The 17,800-nt window shown below is 37.6% G+C and overlaps 5 protein-coding genes across 6 annotated transcripts; 3 read left to right on the top strand and 2 right to left on the bottom strand.

Moving 5' to 3' along the window:
* Positions 1-4,281, bottom strand: LOC103340792 (mitochondrial-processing peptidase subunit alpha-like). 2 transcript variants are annotated; one of them, XM_089042631.1, is made up of 13 exons: positions 3,974-4,281; positions 3,175-3,432; positions 2,776-3,072; positions 2,514-2,681; positions 2,237-2,404; positions 2,076-2,156; positions 1,817-1,883; positions 1,453-1,550; positions 1,284-1,356; positions 1,125-1,195; positions 943-992; positions 582-691; positions 1-408 (listed from the first exon to the last, which is right to left on the bottom strand). In XM_089042631.1, exons 1-13 carry the CDS (start codon positions 4,010-4,012, stop codon positions 356-358), a joined length of 1,533 nt encoding a protein of 510 aa, XP_088898757.1. In that variant the 5' UTR covers positions 4,013-4,281; the 3' UTR covers positions 1-355. The 2 variants fall into 2 exon arrangements, with proteins under 2 accessions (XP_088898757.1, XP_008242460.2); XM_008244238.2 differs by having other exon boundaries at positions 352-489.
* A 1,096-nt stretch (positions 4,282-5,377) lies between these two features.
* On the top strand, positions 5,378-7,529 carry LOC103340858 (nudix hydrolase 8-like). The gene is made up of 9 exons (XM_008244319.3): positions 5,378-5,712; positions 5,815-6,077; positions 6,169-6,234; positions 6,405-6,542; positions 6,642-6,716; positions 6,805-6,855; positions 6,949-6,983; positions 7,113-7,221; positions 7,318-7,529. The coding sequence occupies exons 1-9, from the start codon at positions 5,628-5,630 to the stop codon at positions 7,501-7,503; spliced, it is 1,008 nt and encodes a 335-aa protein (XP_008242541.2). The 5' UTR covers positions 5,378-5,627; the 3' UTR covers positions 7,504-7,529.
* Positions 7,530-8,369: 840 nt separating this feature from the next.
* LOC103340791 (ATP-dependent 6-phosphofructokinase 3) lies at positions 8,370-11,994 on the top strand. The gene is made up of 13 exons (XM_008244237.3): positions 8,370-8,812; positions 8,985-9,031; positions 9,128-9,167; positions 9,293-9,355; positions 9,442-9,579; positions 9,688-9,846; positions 9,958-10,011; positions 10,152-10,220; positions 10,604-10,733; positions 10,867-11,132; positions 11,225-11,273; positions 11,379-11,533; positions 11,617-11,994. The coding sequence occupies exons 1-13, from the start codon at positions 8,573-8,575 to the stop codon at positions 11,815-11,817; spliced, it is 1,611 nt and encodes a 536-aa protein (XP_008242459.2). The 5' UTR covers positions 8,370-8,572; the 3' UTR covers positions 11,818-11,994.
* Positions 11,995-12,428: 434 nt separating this feature from the next.
* LOC103340789 (SNARE-like superfamily protein) lies at positions 12,429-14,317 on the top strand. The gene is made up of 4 exons (XM_008244235.3): positions 12,429-12,662; positions 13,615-13,701; positions 13,793-13,861; positions 13,987-14,317. Exons 1-4 carry the CDS (start codon positions 12,522-12,524, stop codon positions 14,119-14,121), a joined length of 432 nt encoding a protein of 143 aa, XP_008242457.1. The 5' UTR covers positions 12,429-12,521; the 3' UTR covers positions 14,122-14,317.
* Positions 14,305-17,568, bottom strand: GGT4 (gamma-glutamyl transpeptidase 4). The gene is given in 8 exon segments (XM_008244236.3): positions 14,305-14,669; positions 14,672-14,756; positions 14,843-14,980; positions 15,065-15,329; positions 15,444-15,679; positions 15,809-16,324; positions 16,547-16,854; positions 17,382-17,568. Coding segments are annotated over 8 exon segments (1,830 nt in total). The 5' UTR covers positions 17,479-17,568; the 3' UTR covers positions 14,305-14,484.
* Between the last annotated feature and the right edge of the window lie 232 nt (positions 17,569-17,800).

Consider the following 17,800-nt stretch of genomic DNA (forward strand, 5'->3'; position numbering starts at 1 on the left):
TAGAACTAGCAAAGCCACCACTAAATACAACATTAATAATAATGATTACAATACTAATCACAATAGCTTGAATTGCGTCGGGTTATCGGGTAAATCAAGGTTTAAAAAAAAAAAATATGACAGATCATACATGGCACTGCAACTCACTGCCTGACAAACTCTACCAACAAAATTTATATATAAGCCGTACGTATCAAAATGCTGCTTGTCCAGAATCATCAATTTATTGGTTGACACTCGGAAATAATGTACAAAGTTTCCTCGTTTATCTGAAATTCTTGTATAGGAGCTCTGTAATGCATACGTCGAAATACTACGAATCAGGTTACTACCCAGTTCGGTGTATGAAAACAACTCATTTTACATGGAACTTTTTGCTGACTGAGTCATAGCTTGGGACTTTAGTAACTGCAAAACAAGATTGTGAAACGAAAAGGCATTAAAGCCAAAGGATACTTGTGAGCCAAAAACAGAGAATTACTTTAGTAACTGCAAAACAAGATTGTGAAACGAAAAGGCATTAAAGCCAAAGGATACTTGTGAGCCAAAAACAGAGAATTGTCACTAAGCTGGGTACATACCATCTCCATATGATGCCATTGTAAGAGGGGAAGATAAAAGCTTTTGACCAATTGAAGCAATATCCTCCAAAGAAACCTCATCCACAGCCTTCAAGAGTTGGCTCAGTTTCCTAACAAGACAATATATTTCCATGAAGAGAATACCAGAAGCAGACTTCTTTCAAGCAGTTTATGCAAAGTATAAAACATGTAAGCAGCAAATGGTATCAGAATCCATTTGAAAATGTGCGTGTATGAGAGGGAGAAGAGTAGTGAGTAGTGATATGACAATCCTTTCATCAGAGAAAAACAACTAACAAGCAAGGTTCACATCTGACACAAAGTTCATCACAAACATATATGGGCATGAGAAAGGCCATACCAGTCATTGTACGTCAGAATTTGCCTCCCAAGATCATCTGCAACAACCATCTACAGAACGCAAATCAAAAGTAAGCAAATAAAATAACATTTATAAAAATCTCGACACCAAGATACACAGATCCTAGAAGTATAAATCAAGTATGAAGTTATTGTTACGAAATTCACTGATTGTTTACGTACTCTGGATTCCAAATTCATAAGAATGGAGGACTTTGTTGACTTTTTAGCACGATCTAGCTGTACCTGGTCCACTGTGTATAAGAGAAAATAACATGTCAGTGACTGTTTCCAATTTTCAAGTAAAGCAAGGAGATTAAGAATCAAAGGAAGCCAGATAACCTTCTCCAGGTGTTGCAATCGCAATAAGCTCATTAGCTGCTATATCAATGGCTTTTGTGACAAAATCTGAACCCTGAAATCCAGATATGGCTCCTAAATTATTTACACATATATCTAGAAACTAAATTTTCCTATTTCACATTTCACATGACATAGAGTAGTTACTTACAGTGGCAGCTTGGATGCCAAAAATGCCAGTATTGTTGTAGATGCTACTGAATGCTGAAATGGAATGTAATTCTAAATGTTGATTTAACACACGAGAATCTGCAAATCACACAGCAGCACATATATTCAGATGCCAAGGTTATTTAAATCAGAAATAAATATATAAAAAAAAGAATGAACAATTCATTTATAAAAGAATGGTATAGCTGAAATATAAAGCAAAGGGATCCTACTTCCTAGTGACTTAGATGCTCCTATGCAAAATAAATGTATAAACAAGACCTCTTGAAGCATTAGTGTCTTTATTGTACTTTTTTTTTTTTTGCATTATTTAAATTTCTGTTTGTGTCTTTTAAACAACTTACATAGACGTGAGTGCATCCCTTTTCCAGGTCCACCAGCTGAAAAAGATCCACCTCCTCCCATTAGCACCTACAATAAACTGGATTTATTACTGCTTTCCAATTTCCAATCCTATTAAAGAGCATAGAATGAAAATTTTAAATGCATATGATAAATAAAGTAAGAAGGAAAGCGTACTACAAAAAGGTATTATAGCCTTTTTGGGGGAGGGGGAAGCACAAGGAGTTATAGTTACTATAGAAAGACAAAATCGATATAGACCTGAAGAACATTCACAATCATTGCATCCTTCTCGTTGAGCCAACCACCAGGAAGTTCAAATGCAAGAGCAAAATGAGTTTCCTGTTGCAATGCAAATCAAACTTATTGATGAACAAGAAAGAGAGGATAGAAAATTTAGATCAAACATATAAGATACGCACCCCTGAATCACCTTGACCACGGTAATCACCTCCAGTATACACAGATTTTGGCTCATTGACAGGAGGGACATTGGGGAGATCAGACAAAAGTGGTTCTGCAATTTTTAGAAGCTCCTCATGTTCAACGCCATAAGCTGCAAGTACCATTCGAGGAGCAGTATAATTTTCCTGAAATTCTCAATAAAAACATCAATTTACTGGGAAAGATCGACTAAGAAAATAAATAACTAACAAACATAAAATAACACAATGAATAATATGCATTCAATAAACTTACAGATAAGAATTCCTCCAAAACGTTACTGTTCAGTCTACTAATTGAAGATTCTGGGGCTAAAAGTGGATTCGCCAAGCCACCCTTGTAACCAACAGAGTGAACAGCTTCCAAAACAAGGGCTTCAGGGTTTGTAGAGGCTTCACTAATATTATGTTTCACCTTCTGAAGCTGTAAAAGATGGAATACAATACCAATATTAGCCACAAATTTGGCATGGCATGTAAATTTTCAGCAGAAGAACAGCAAGACTCTGGAAATTTACCTCCTCATTGATCTCCCAGTCCAGGAAAACAGGGTTCCGAACACAGTCAATAAGAAGCTCTACCATTTCAGGAACATAAGTCTTCAGAGCATTGAAGGTGTAAGCCATCTGCTCCCGAGAAGCTGAGGCTTGCACGTTGCCACCAATTGCCTCCACCTCCCGCACAATACGCAAATGGCTTCGGTTTCTTGTGCTCTTAAAGGCCATATGCTCCAGAAGGTGAGTGGCGCCAGATGATTCCGGTGTCTCATAGACCGAACCACAATTAACATATAAACCTACTGAAGCTGCTGGTTTCTGTTTGACCAACAAAATCCAACAGTGAGCGAGTTAAAATTCTTAATCCCCCGTTTCAGGGAAACAAGAAATAGAAAAGAATAAGCACTTCCAAGGACATACCTCTGACTTCAGAGAAGCTATTTTGACACCATTTGGCAGAGTTGTAATCTTGGGTTCCACTGGTTGAACATAGTCAGGCAATGCAGGTGGGAGTTTGATGCCTGAAAGTGGAAAGTCTAGAGGAGGCATAGACCTGGACCTTCCCCCAGTCAGCCAGCCAAAAAGGACTCCAAAAGGAGAGGAGGACGGCAGCTTCGTGGCAGCATCATTCAAACTTGAAAATCTGGCCACTCCCCTATTGAATGTGCTTGTACGACCCTGATCCCCTCGTTTGAAATCAGAGAATATCAAAGTTACATTCTATGATCAGATTACCAACATACATAGAAACACACAGACAGACATACATACATTAGTTCCATTTCCATATATTTTGTATGTATTTATGTATGTTTATATGAGTTCCATATATTTTGTCCAGAAACTAAAAGACTGAACTTTTTCTTTTTGGGGTAAATTATTGAACCTCAACTTCACCAAAACTTGCACGGATTTGAATTTTACTCTTGTAGCATGTCATAAACTCTAAATTTTATTTTCAAAATTGAAATTTGCTGGTCGAACGAATTGAATTTTACTATTTACGCTAAAAAATATTTGAACTTTACTATTCTAACGAATTGAATATTACTATCTTAACGTGTTGTCGTAAATTTTGAATTTTCTTTCCTACACTTTCACACAGCATCCAAGCAACCGTTACGCATTACCAAAATCCAGATTAAATCACCAAAATCAGGACGCAATCAGAGAGTTCAGAATTAAGATTTTTCAGTGACAGAGGCAGCCAAGCACTGACCTTGAGAGCCCTAAGGCGCGAAGCTGCGGTTTTGAACATGGCGATGGATGCTGATGATCACACAACCAAAATCCTAGACTGTACGGACTCCGCCTTGTCTGTGAAATTTGGAAAAAGGTGTTAGAAGAGTGGAGGAGAAGACTCCGCTGTGAGGAACTCACTGGTTAGCGCGGGTTGTGCCCCCCACGATTGGCCACCGACACACCGTGTATGGAATTTCTAGTGGGAGAACTCTGTACGGTTGAATTTGATCACAAGATTCTGGTTGAATCTTGACATCGACGGACAGAGTGGTGCCAACTCATCACGAGTGTCTGGGCATATTTGGTTTGGGCTTAAACTGAACTGGGTCAAAAGAAAAGAAAAAACAAACAATAAACTTTTTTTTTTCTTGTATAACAAGAAAAATTAAAATCAAAATCAAAATCCCACTAATTATTGTTTAATTTAAACACTAGATTTGAATGTGTCAAAATCTCTATATTTATCGAATGTGTTAAAATCTCTTAACTATGGACATCCAAATTGGTTCAAGGTAAGTGGTTATCGAATGTGTTGAAATCTCTATATTTTGTGATGTCATTTGTGTTCTTTATAGAATATCTCTCCATTCAAAGTTACGGTGCGTGTACGTTTTAAGATGAATAGTTTGCGTGACATATGGTTCCATTTCAAGTGGTTGAATAATTCTAGCAACTTATAAGCATCCAAGAATGTGAATAGATCCTTTTTAAACTAGTAGCTCATGGTGATGCTAATGTGATATGAGACACTGATATCCTTTGTCAAATTATTCTGTTTAGAATTGACCCTTTTTCTTGCAAGATTTTAAATTCTTGGGTATCATGCCAACTTGAAAGCAAATTCAGACATTTTTAGAAGCTTGAAGATGAGCAATGAAGCGGATCAAGGTGAACATAAAACAATTATAATATAAACAAGATGAGACAGTGAACAAGTTTATAAGGGAAAAGAATAAAATCAGTTCTCATATATGATCATGCTCATGCTGTCATCATGCAACAAGAACCAACAAATCCTCTAGTATGTCAAAATCATTAAAGGGTATATATTTTATTTTTTATTTATTCAAATCCATTATTCTCAATATATATTCCTCTTGTAATCACAAGTGACAGTAGGATTATATAAAAAATAAAAAAATAAAAATCTTCCTTCTTTCTGGTAACACAATCAGATTTAGAATATATATGCAGGAGAATGCCCATGAAATCCCTGATATGGAATGGAATATTATCAATATTCTTTATGTGGATAAGTAGTTCTAGTGGAAGTCATAGTTGCTTCTATCCCATAATTAGGGTGATCCTTTTGTTCATATTTTCACTTTTAACCAAGAAATGATTAAAAGAAAATTTGCATTTGGATAACATAAATAACAAAAAGAGAATGAATTTTTGGACAGAAAAAACAGAAAGAAAAGAGAAGAGATTATGCTAAAATCATTCATGTAGTTTACTGCATATCAGATCAATCAACTGCCATCTCTTTCCTTCTACTTGTCCTGCAGATGCTATTCTCTTCAATATTCACCTGTTCTCCTTTTCCTACACAACAATTTGCTTCCTATTTGCAATGGCTATATACAAATAGTAGCTTGGCTCTGTCTTAATTTGTTGCAAAAACTAGAACCATGGCAACAGCAATGGGAGGCTTACATGGGCCAGTGGTTGCAGCTTCCTGGACTAAAGACTGCACCTTCCAATTGTTGTCAAATTGTTAGTTCTTCTTACTTCTCCAAGTCATATATATGATCATATTTCTAGCTTATATCACACAACGAATGTCAATAAAATTTTCTTCATTTTTTTTTCGTTCAGGCTTTCTGCAGAAACCAATTTTCACCAAGACCTCCACTGCTAAGCTCAGTTTTCCTTGCATGCCATTTATTGGGGTTGCCTTCAAGAAAACAGAAACTCATGTTGTATCTCCTAACATATCTTCACCAAGCGTGACGACGGGGTTACTTGATGCATGGGACGATGAATATGGCGGAGTCATATTGAATTCAGAGAGCCTACCCATGAGTGCAAATGCTTTTGCATCTGCTTTTCAGGCTTCTCTGTCCAACTGGAAAATTAAGGTCTAATAGATGTGAACTATATATAAAAATTCCTACCTTATTCTAACAAAAGTCTGATCTTTAAATTGAGATACTACTATGTGCAATGCAGGGGAAAAGAGGGGTATGGCTCAAAATACTACAAGAGCAAGCTGATCTTGTCCCAATTGCAATTCAGGTAACAATTCAATTCAATTCAAGTGGTCTGATTGTCTGTTATCATCAATGATACAATCACTTTCCTAATCATTGTTTATTTTCATCTAACCATAAACTACTAATTAATCTTTTAAGTGGCAACCAATTTGTTAATACAATTTTCAAGACATCTGATTATCCTGCATTCAGGAAGGTTTCAACTATCACCATGCTGAACCAGGATTTGTTATGTTAACATACTGGATACCCAATGAGCCTTGCATGCTTCCTGCTAGCCCCTCACATCAAATTGGCATTGCAGGATTTGTGATCAATGACAAAAGAGAGGTATGTATGGCAATCATATTTACAGTTATTTTGAAGTTTATGGGACCATTTGTAAAAATTCATAAAAATTTATATCTGATGCAATTTAAATAACACAAGGTTCTTGTGGTAAAAGAGAAGTGCCCTTGTAGCTGCTCTGGTGTGTGGAAGTTGCCCACTGGTTATATCAACAAGGTTCATATTTTCTAGTCTTGATTTCTCTGCTTTTGAATTCATAATTTCCAGCAAGCCCAACAATAATGTGATCTTCTTCTTTTCTCAGTCTGAAGACATATTCTCTGGAGCTATCAGAGAAGTGAAAGAAGAAACTGGTGTAAGAATATAAATGTTCATCTTTCTGTACCATTATCATTGAATCTCACTTGTTTAATTACTTCTTACTGGTCACCCATTTCTCTGTTCACAGGTTGACACAACTTTCCTGAAAATGGTAGCTTTCAGGTAAGGCTTTCTGTTGGCACCAATCTTCCTTTGGTTGGTTGACACAAATTTCCTATGAAATAGCCTAACTTGATCCCCTTTCTTTTTGCATGTGTAATTTCTATTTCCTTCTCCTCTGCAACTTGAAAGGCATGCACACCTGGTTGCATTTGATCAGTCAGACTTGCTCTTTGTCTGCATGCTCAAGCCATTGTCTTATGACATCACAATAGATGACAAGGAAATCCAAGCTGCTAAGGTATTATACATATAATGAAAATTTACTCACTTTCATCCAATTTTTCTTTTGTTCTCACTCCAATTTCTGATTGATTTGTTTGATCATCTTTCACAGTGGATGCCTCTTGATGAGTTTATTGCCCAGCCATATTACCAAGATGACCCCTTGTCCAAGAAAGTAATTGAGATATGCACTGCGGCTCAAGAAGATCGCTACAGTGGCTTCACTGGTCATCAGCTCAACTCAAAAATTGATGGAAAATTATCCTACTTGTATTATGATGATTTAAAAAATATTTAGAAATTTCGTCTTCTATATTATTCCAAGAGGCATGCCTCCTCAATCTATATTATTACCTCACTTCCGACAACATGTGATCCTTCTAGTACTATATTAAAGGAACGACATCAAAATAAACCCATAAATTTGAATCAATTAATGAGTACAAATAATTTTATTGTTACGTGACTCTTGATTAATTAAATCATGTACTCGTGATCCATTTTCATTGTTATCTCCTTAAAAATTAAAAATAAATATAAATAATTGTTCAACTCTTTGATAACACAGAAAACCAACTTCTATTTATCCAAGAGATGAATGTAGTTCAAAAGAGTGTTTTCGACAATGGAAGGAAGAACCCTAATCTTAATCAATCAATTTATGGGGACAATATACATTAACACCACCAGAGGGGTTAGATGGTTCTACAGGAGCACACATTAATTAAGGCCATGGTGGCCACTGGCCATACATACAGATGGCATAAGCCCACTGATCTCTGCTGTCCATAACGTCTTTAACAATGACATAAGCATCGTCTCAGATTCGATGTGACAAATTCCTTCCCCTCCATGAAGCCTGCTTTTTTCTCCAACCATATCATCATCACTTCTCATTTTCCACACTTCTCCCCAAAATCCCTGTGAACCTCTTTGCTTTTGCTTCTCTACAAAATCACTTTTCAGCAAACGACGTGTCGTGTTCACGCAAAGACTGGCGCCCAAACTTCAACGGTCAAACGTTTCCTTTTCTTTTTCTAAATTCTAATTTACTTATCCTCCACTCCACGGCTATTAATTTCTGCCAGCCATAAAAGTAAAATTGTTAACCGTTAAAACAAAATAATTCTAGAATCTATAAATTTCCCAAAATGGTAGTTGGTTTCTTCTCCAAGTATTGAAGCTCAGGTTTTTTTTATTCATCGTCAAAAACCAATAGAGAAAGCGAAACAAACAAGTTTCATTTCATCCACCGTTTTTCTTTTTTCATTCTTTTTTCTTCTTCTTCTATATAGGATTATGAATATGGTGGTTTTCTCTGTTTCTTATACCAGTCCAAACTACTTGTCGTTTTTCTCTGTTTTCCAATGGACTCAGTTTACCCTTCTTCCTCTGCAACCATTTCTCTGAAGCCTCCACGTAACTCGGATTCAAACTCGTTTTCGGGTTCCAGAAATTGGGTTCCGAGCTCTTCTGGTTCGGGTCACAAAGTCGGGTCCTTTTCTCGTTCCCTGATGGAAAAAAAGCCTCAGAAGGTTGTGGTCGGTGACGCTGGTTATGTGCTCGAAGATGTTCCTCATTTCTCTGATTACATTCCTCATCTCCCTGTACGTCGTCGTTCTCTGCCTTATCTTTTCCTTGCCCGCCAAATAAAGAAGAAAAAGACAAAACTTTTTTTTTTGGGTTTATGGATTTTTTTTGGTTGGCCTGGTTGTTTATATTTGTGAGTTCTTTATGTATATTGTGGTAATGATGGGTAGTTTTTTGATGGCCTTGTAGACCTACCCAAATCCATTGCAAGACAATCCTGCATACTCAGTCGTCAAGTAAGTTGTCTTCAGCTTTGTTATGTGTACGTCTCATTTCTCTGCACAATTGGCTAATTTATAGGAAATTGTTTTTTTCTAAAAATTTATTTTCAGGCAGTACTTTGTTAATGTGGATGATACTGTTGCCCAAAAGGTGAGCTTTTTCATATGGATAATGGATTTTCGTCCTTCATATTTCTGTTGAAGAAATTGTTCATATTGTATTTGCAGTATAAATTATGCTCAAGTATGTATTGTCCTCTCTTCTGATTTTTGTAGATTGTTGTTCACAACAATAGTCCGAGGGGCACACATTTTCGGCGCGCTGGACCACGTCAAAAGGTATGTTTTTGTGAATTTTATGAATGGAGCTTGAAATAATTAAGTACCATGGTTCTGCCAATGACTACGTTTTTCTTGTTATGCAGGTGTATTTTGAATCAGATGATGTTCATGCTTGTATTGTGACATGTGGGGGCCTGTGCCCTGGGCTCAACACAGTGATTAGGGAGATAGTTTGTGGTTTGCACCATATGTATGGTGTAAAGAAAGTTCTGGGAATTGATGTAAGCTATTGCTGCAAACTTTCATTTCCAAAATTGGTTTGAAAGTATAAGAAATGAAGAACAGAATTAAGTATCAGACGATGGCTAATGAAGTTGATAAATTTGCAGGGAGGATACAGGGGTTTCTACTCTCGTAACACAATTTCATTGACCCCTAAGAGCGTGAACGATATCCATAAGCGTGGTGGAACCATCCTTGGAACATCACGAGGCGGCCACAATACCTCAAAGATCGTTGACAGCATTCAAGACCGTGGAATCAATCAGGTTTTTTATCATACTTAATCAATGCTATTCGTTGATCAGCAGTTTCTTGTATGCATTTCTTGTGGGTCTAAATATGCATGGACCATAGCTTTATATCTTTCTATGTGACAGGTTTACATAATTGGAGGAGATGGAACCCAGAAAGGGGCATCTGTGATATATGAGGTGATGTAATTTTACAAGATCTTGCCAATCTTTTTTTCCTCTTGGTTAAGGCTTAGGCAGCAATCTTTCAAAACACAAGAAAGGAAATGTCATTTGCTTGTGCAAATTATTCATTGACATTATGGTTATTCATCAAGCAGGAAATTAAAAGACGTGGACTCAAAGTGGTAGTTGCTGGAATCCCCAAAACCATTGATAATGACATTCCGGTAATATTTCTTGGTTACCCTACCTGTTGCTGAGTCATGGGTGTTTTTTTTCTGAGTTTTTCTGTTTAAACCCCACTTTTCTTTGTTCACCCCAATACTTAAATCATTAAGCTTTTAAGTTTTATTATCGTATAAAAAGACAAAAAAGGTCATCCAACTTCAGAGGTTGATGAGTTTTTTTTTTTAATTTTGTCTGCTGGGTTATTTATGGGTAGTTTGGGAAGATAGTGGGATTTTCTTAAAAATTGTGAAAATTTGAATTATAAGTTGGGTTGAACTTAGAATATGGGTTGAACAAAGAGAAGTGCGGAGTTTAAATAGAAAAACTCTTTTTTCTTCTCAGAAATTACAAAATTGTTCAATGCTGTCTCTTGTTGATACAGGTTATTGACAGGTCCTTTGGCTTTGACACTGCCGTGGAGGAGGCTCAACGAGCAATTAACGCGGCCCATGTTGAATCTGAAAGCGTTGAGAATGGAATTGGCGTTGTGAAGCTGATGGGCCGGTATAGTGGTAAGCTTCCTGCTTGCTCATGACATCTTCCATTTTAGAAACTCCTTCAGAATGTCCTGAGAAGTCTTCCTAGCTTCCTGCTTTACTTGTTAAGTGCATGTTCTCACCACTTAAACTGGATGCTGTGATGCAGGGTTCATTGCTATGTATGCAACTCTTGCAAGCCGAGATGTAGATTGTTGCTTAATTCCAGAATCACCTTTTTATCTGGAAGGTCCTGGTGGACTTTTCGAATACATAGAGAAACGACTCAAAGAAAATGGGCACATGGTTATTGTCATCGCTGAAGGTGCTGGGCAGGAGCTTCTTTCTGAGATCATGCATTCTATGGCCAAACAGGATGCTTCAGGAAACAAGCTTCTCCAAGATGTTGGCCTATGGATTTCCCAAAAGATCAAGGTCTAGTTTCTGATATGCATATTCTCACCCATCAGAAGTCAGTAAATAAGATTTGCACACAGATTCATTGATATATCTCTTGTTTTCTGCAGGATCATTTTTCAAAAAGGCACAAAATGACCATAAACCTCAAATATATAGGTTGGTAGACAAACATGCAGAAAAAATTCTTATACATTATACTCTAAACAAAAGTGGGAAGGACTAGTTCTAGATCAATCAAGCCTTGCTCTTCATTGTTTGCAGATCCTACGTATATGATTCGAGCTGTTCCGAGCAATGCCTCTGATAATGTGTACTGCACACTCCTTGCTCAAAGTGCTGTCCATGGAGCAATGGCAGGTTACACAGGATTTACAGTCGGGCCTGTCAATGGGAGACATTCTTATATACCTTTCCATGTGAGTGCCTCAAATGATGCACAAAATTAGTGTATCTTTTGGTTGTTCATAGATATAACATGAAGTAATTGTTGGCTTTGCAGAGAATCATTGAGCAGCAGAACAAGGTTGTGATAACTGACAGAATGTGGGCTCGGCTCCTATCTTCCACAAACCAGCCAAGTTTTTTGCGTGCTAAAGACGTCATTGAGGACAAGAAAGAAGAACTGCCAAGCCAGTTGTCGGATCATCAAAATGGTTTAAAAGACAATTTGGTGAAGAAGGAAATCAGTTATGCCCTGTAATTGAGATTAGTACTATACTGATAGTTGTTTTATTCAAAAGAGAGAGGACGAGAGTCGAACTCTTATTGTAAGTTTTTTTTTTGGGTTCTGAGTTGGGATGTAGGGATGGAATGTACCAAACACCTAAGTTTGAAGGCATCACAAATTCAGAAAAATAACACAATTTCCATGTTTCCATAATTTATGTCTAAACATGTGATTATGTGATGGTAAAACGGCCAGTCTTCAATTTTCGTCAATTAGAGGTTTGAATCTTGTATTTCATTATATTGAGCTTCCAGAATTTTTTTAAATGGTGCAAAATGGTTCAATAGGTAGGTAGGTTGCACAAAACGATTACTATTTTTTTAAAAAAATTATTGAATACAAAGTGATAGTTTAAACTACAAGAGTTAGGAGGCTTCTCACACACGCCACCAAAATGCAATGGGGGTTCGAACTAGAGATCGTTAATTTACAAGTTAAAGTTATTTTTTATTGAGCTAGACCCCATTGACCCTATTTTTAATTTTAAGTTCCTTCCTTTTTTCTTTTTCCTTTTTCCTTTTATAAATTTAACATGCACATACCCCAAAAAAAAATGCACATACCCCAAAAAAAGAAAAGGTAAAACTGGTGAGACAAACAGATCCTTGAGGCTTGAGCTTCATAAAACTAGACATCTGATCTGAGTCTGAGAAATTGAGTTGTGTTGAGAGGGAAGGATGGGGATCAGATTCATATTGATGGTGAACAAGCAGGGGCAGACTCGTCTTGCCCAATACTACGAATATCTCACTCTCGAAGAACGGCGAGCTCTTGAAGCTGAGATCGTCCGCAAATGCCTCGCCCGCACCGAGCAACAGGTATCTGCTTCGTCCTCAGCTTTTGCTTCGTTGATTTCTATGCCTGCTTATCTGTATTTTCTAAAAGATTACGAATTTGGCTCCAAATTTAATTATCGGAACCAAAAGCTCCGATTTTTTTTTAGTGCTTTGAATCGTGCATTTATGAAATATGAAATTACCAATGCCCAATTGTTCAATTCTGGGTTTACACGTCTTTGGTGAGATCTCAGTACCCAGGTTGCTAATTTAGATCCAAAACTTAATTGAGTTACTTCTGTTGGCTATATGATATAAGAATTAAAAGTTTTTAAATTTTTACTGGGTGTCTCAGATATCTACTTCCTGAAACTGTGGTTGCATGTAAGGGAAATAGGATGTCCTGGTAGAGTCACTTAGATCGAATTTTCAATTCCTTGATAAATTTGATGATTTAAAGTTAAGAATAGCTGGGTTCTGCCACTGAATTGTTTCTCCTCTCATTTACTCCAACTTTATGAATATCAAACGCTTGTTACGATACCCATGTTTTGCATTATGATTTATGAAACATGAAACATGAAATTTTGTGGGAAACCTCATTGGTGACTAACCCTTTTAGAAGATCATATCTTTGGGCCCTGCTGAACTTAAGTCATTTGTAGGAGTTCACTACTTGTCTTCCTGCCTCGAAAGAGGTCCTATTAGCAGGTTGCATTGGTTTGTAGGATGGTTACTCATTTTGTTGACTGCTGCATACTAAGGGCAGCGTTTCTTTATGATGCTGGTCATGTTTAGCACTGGTTATTTCTTTGCTTGCATATCTATGGCATTTAGCTGGGCTCTTTTCCATAAAGATTTATAGTTGAGCAGCATAAATATATAAAACTTGATCCTTTTTTTTTTTTCTGTTCGGTAAACTGAAGTTAGTATATATTTATGTGACAGCAGTTATACATGTTTATATTGCTGATATGTATTGTACATGGAACAGTGTTCATTTGTTGAGCACCGAAACTACAAAATTGTGTACAGGCGCTATGCTTCGTTGTTTTTCCTGGTTGGAGTTGATAATGATGAAGTAAGTTACTCACGACAAACTTGTTCTCTTGTTGCCTCCAATTCCATCTTTCTTAATATCTGTTTCCCTCTTCTTGTCATTTGCATTACAGAATGAGCTTGCAATTTTGGAATTCATACATCTGTTAGTTGAAACCATGGACCGCCATTTTGGCAATGTGGTAAACTCCTCTTCCCAAAATAGTGCACGTGTTCCTTTTTGCTTCTGACTTGATTTAACCAGCCATTTTCTTCTTTTTACTGGTCCACAAGAAATTATTTTGTTTCTCTTCAATTGAATTTGCAGTGTGAACTAGACATCATGTTCCATTTGGAGAAGGCGCATTTCATGCTGGAAGAAATGGTCATGAATGGATGTATTGTCGAGACAAGCAAGTCTAGCATTCTGGCGCCAATACAACTGATGGATAAAATGTCTTGAGAAAACGCCACATTAGATGATAGTTTGCTAAGGGTTTGGGTTGGGTTGTATTGAGTTTGCATGTATTTGTGTTGCCGGTTGTACAATAACTGCAAAGAGGATAAATACCGTACTCTTTCATTGTTATCAAAATTTCGGTTTATTTTGTTGAATAACATATATATAATATGAGGAAAAATACCCTTTTGCTGAAAAAGTGCAACACTTTGATCTTATTAATATTATCTCTTAGTAAACACAGCCTAAGTTACCCAACAATACCATTCCCAATTGATGTGTATTTCTATTTACGAACATATCTGCACATAAGACTCACTATATTTCACCAAGGCCTCTCCTTTTTAATCTACAGACAACTTGCAATCATACAGCTGCAGGCTTCCCATCCTTTCTAGGATCGCTCACAGCAGTGAGTGTACCTTGAAATGTTTGTTCATTAGAATTTTGTCCACTTTTTCGGCCCATGTTAACGGGTTTTCGGAGGGTTTGGACAATGAGCTGAGTGATGGCTCCCCCTGCCTTGGCCTCCAACTGATGTCCCCGCTCTGTAAGAAGAGCTGTTTTTCATCCGAAAGCTCGATGTGATCGCCGTCTATCACAGTCAAGTTCTCGTAGGAGACCACATTTGGTATCAGCTGCATGGAATTAAACAAGAATTTCAACTAAACGGACAGAGAGTTCATAAAGTATATCATGCCTATGATTGAAGCAAGTTATCAACCTTGTGGTAGATCCTTGGACTTTGAACTGCAGCTAAAGGATCCATCCCCAATACAAAGTAATTCAGAAAAACCTGGGTTACTGCTGGAATTATGTTCATACCGCCACTACCGCCAATAACTCCAGCCAACTCATTGTCCTGCAAAAACCAAAAACATTCCCTTTTATTGCCTACTTTAATCTTACTGAGACACAAAGTATGCAGATGCAGTACTATCTGTACCTTCATTATAATAAGTGGAGTCATGGAGGATAAAGGTCTCTTGTTTGGTTCAATAAAATTTGCCGGAGCAGGAGGGAGATGGTCTGGGGATATCTCCGTCGGAGTTGAGAAGTCATCCATCTCATTGTTGAGCAGAATTCCAGTAGAAGGAGAAAGCACTCCGCCTCCAAAAGGATAGTTTACAGTGCTTGTCATTGAGACGGCATTTCTATCTGCATCTACTATACAGAAATGACTTGTTCCATGATCTCTGAGCTGGCTCCACCTGGTTAATCATGGGATGAAATAACTTCAGACTAATGACTTGGGCAGTAATATTAGCAGTTTATCCAGCAGGTAGAGAAAGATCTAATTTGAACTACAAAAGAGCAGATCATGCCTTTGCAAATAATACTCTGGAGGGAAGGTTCTGTTGTCAAATATCTTCTGCTGAATTTTCTTTGCAAAAGATGGGGAAAGCATATCAGATGCATATTTACTTGTATCAACAAAAGCAGGGTCCCCCAAGTTCATTCGGACTGCAAACATGTGTTTCAATGCTTCAATCAGACGATGTAAACCAAGATCTCCCTTTGAAGCGTCCGAAGTTCCATAGCTGTCGAAGATGTTCAGAACCTGTTTTTACCAAAATGCAGACCAATTCATCAAAATGGCCACAATCTCCCAATTTGGAAGGAAGATTCTGCAACTTACATCTACTGAAGAGCAAAATGGTAAAGAAGAAATAGGAAAGAAATTACCCACCAAAGAAAGCCCCAATGTTCCACTTGAAGGAGGTGGCATTCCAAATACATTGTAGCCCATCACATTAGCAGCCACTGGTTCCACAACACTCACCTTGTAACTCCTTAGATCCTCCATTGTCAAGATCCCACCAGCCTCTGTCACATCCTTTACTAGTTTTTCACCAACACTGCCATTATAGGCTTGTGGCCCAAGTTCTGCCACTGCCTCTAAGCTATGGCCAAGTTCTACATTGTAGCATGTATCACCTGTCTGTAACAACTTCCCATTTGGTGCAAACACTTGCCTTAAGCCAGGGTCACTTAGAATCATATCTCCTAATCTACTTATATATCCTCCAAGATAAGGAGCAATCACATATCCATCTTTAGCTAGTTTTATGGCAGGTTGAAATAAAGTCTTCCATGCCATACGCCCATGTTGCAACCAAGCTTCATGGAGACCAGCTATCTCACCAGGAACTCCCATTGACAATGCACCTACTAACTTGGCTTTGGGATTGGTCTCGTACATATTCTGTTTGATGACAATAACAGTTTATACACAACATAAAGAGTAAAATTAGAATGAATCTTCATCAAGGAAAATGATCAAATTGTTAGTCACCCCTTCCATTCAATGGGTCCAACCTAAAAGATTGGTCCGTCTTCGACGCCAACACTTCTGATAGATTGGAGCCACTGACACATGGGTTTCAATCAAAACTAGCATTTCAGCTGAAAGAGAGGATTTTGAAACCTGTGAAGCAGCTATAGGAGCAGTCTCCCTCAAATCAAAAGCTTGGGTTTGGGAGGTTGCTGAAGATCGGACAAGCATGAAACCCCCACCTCCAATCCCACTTGCCATCGAATTAACAACGCCAAGGCACAATGCTGTTCCCACTGCAGCATCAACAGCATGCCCACCCTGTCTAAGTATTGAAGCACCAACCTCAGAACATCTGGCATCATCAGCTGCAACAACTCCCTTCTCTGACTCAACAATATCAGAATCATTGATTTTAAAATTCCTCTCATTTGTGTGCCCTCCAAATATAAAGCCTACAACTAGAAAATGAATGAAAAATAGAAAAAGGGTCAGTGAGCATCCAATCCAAAGCGTTTAACTTTCAAAAGTATTGTCAATAATTAAAAAGCATTTGACTTTTATTGTCAATATCTTGGTTTGGCATTCCAGATATAGAAAGCAGGCACTATATTCAAAGCAAAACTTCAGGGGAAAATAATATGTAAACTGATAGTGGAAAAGTATGAAAATTTGATTTAGATTATGAAATTTTTTGCTCTTCAAGTTGAGTTGTGAGATTGGTAATTCGGGTAAGTCCATGGAACTGAGATCGCCCCTAGCAGCTAGGTACTGTCTCTAAAAGCATAGCAGCCAGCACACACATTTTGACCAAGCAAGAAAAAGAAGTGTGTTCTTTAAAGCATTTTATATAGCTGCTGAAAGAAAATTGGAAGCAAATAGATTGTGAAAAGCAGACCCCCAAAAAAAACTTCGTGAAAACCCAGAACAGAGAGATCATAAATACAGCTTGTGGTATAAGAAAGTGAGAGAGAAAACAAGAACTGACAGATGATGGCTACAATTGCAAGGATTAGCCAAAGAGCTCTAGATGTTGTCGACCCATGGCTGTCCAAGAGTGGAGCTGCCAAGCTCTGTTGCCCCATCAGGTGTTTTCACACAGAGAGGGAGAGAGAGAGAGAGAGAAGGTTAGGCGCTTTGGTATTGGTAGAGTGGTAGGACATGTTTTCGTTGTTGTCGTTCATTGATATAAAATAAGCAACAAAAAGATGATTCGAGCAGAGACCATAGTTGATTTGGCACGTTGAAATGACGAAGTTGTGTTTTTGTTTTGTTTTGCTTTGGTTATTTTTTTGGCTAAGCCTTTCTTTTTTCACCAATTTGTAATCTGACTAGCTTTTCTAACCCAATACAGAATTACATTCTCTTCATTGGGATTCCTTCACCTGTCAAACCAAGAATAGTGAA

The sequence above is a fragment of the Prunus mume genome, linkage group LG8 (assembly GCF_029339155.1).
Source record: "Prunus mume cultivar Tortuosa linkage group LG8, ASM2933915v1, whole genome shotgun sequence".
Lineage (NCBI taxonomy): Eukaryota > Viridiplantae > Streptophyta > Magnoliopsida > Rosales > Rosaceae > Prunus > Prunus mume.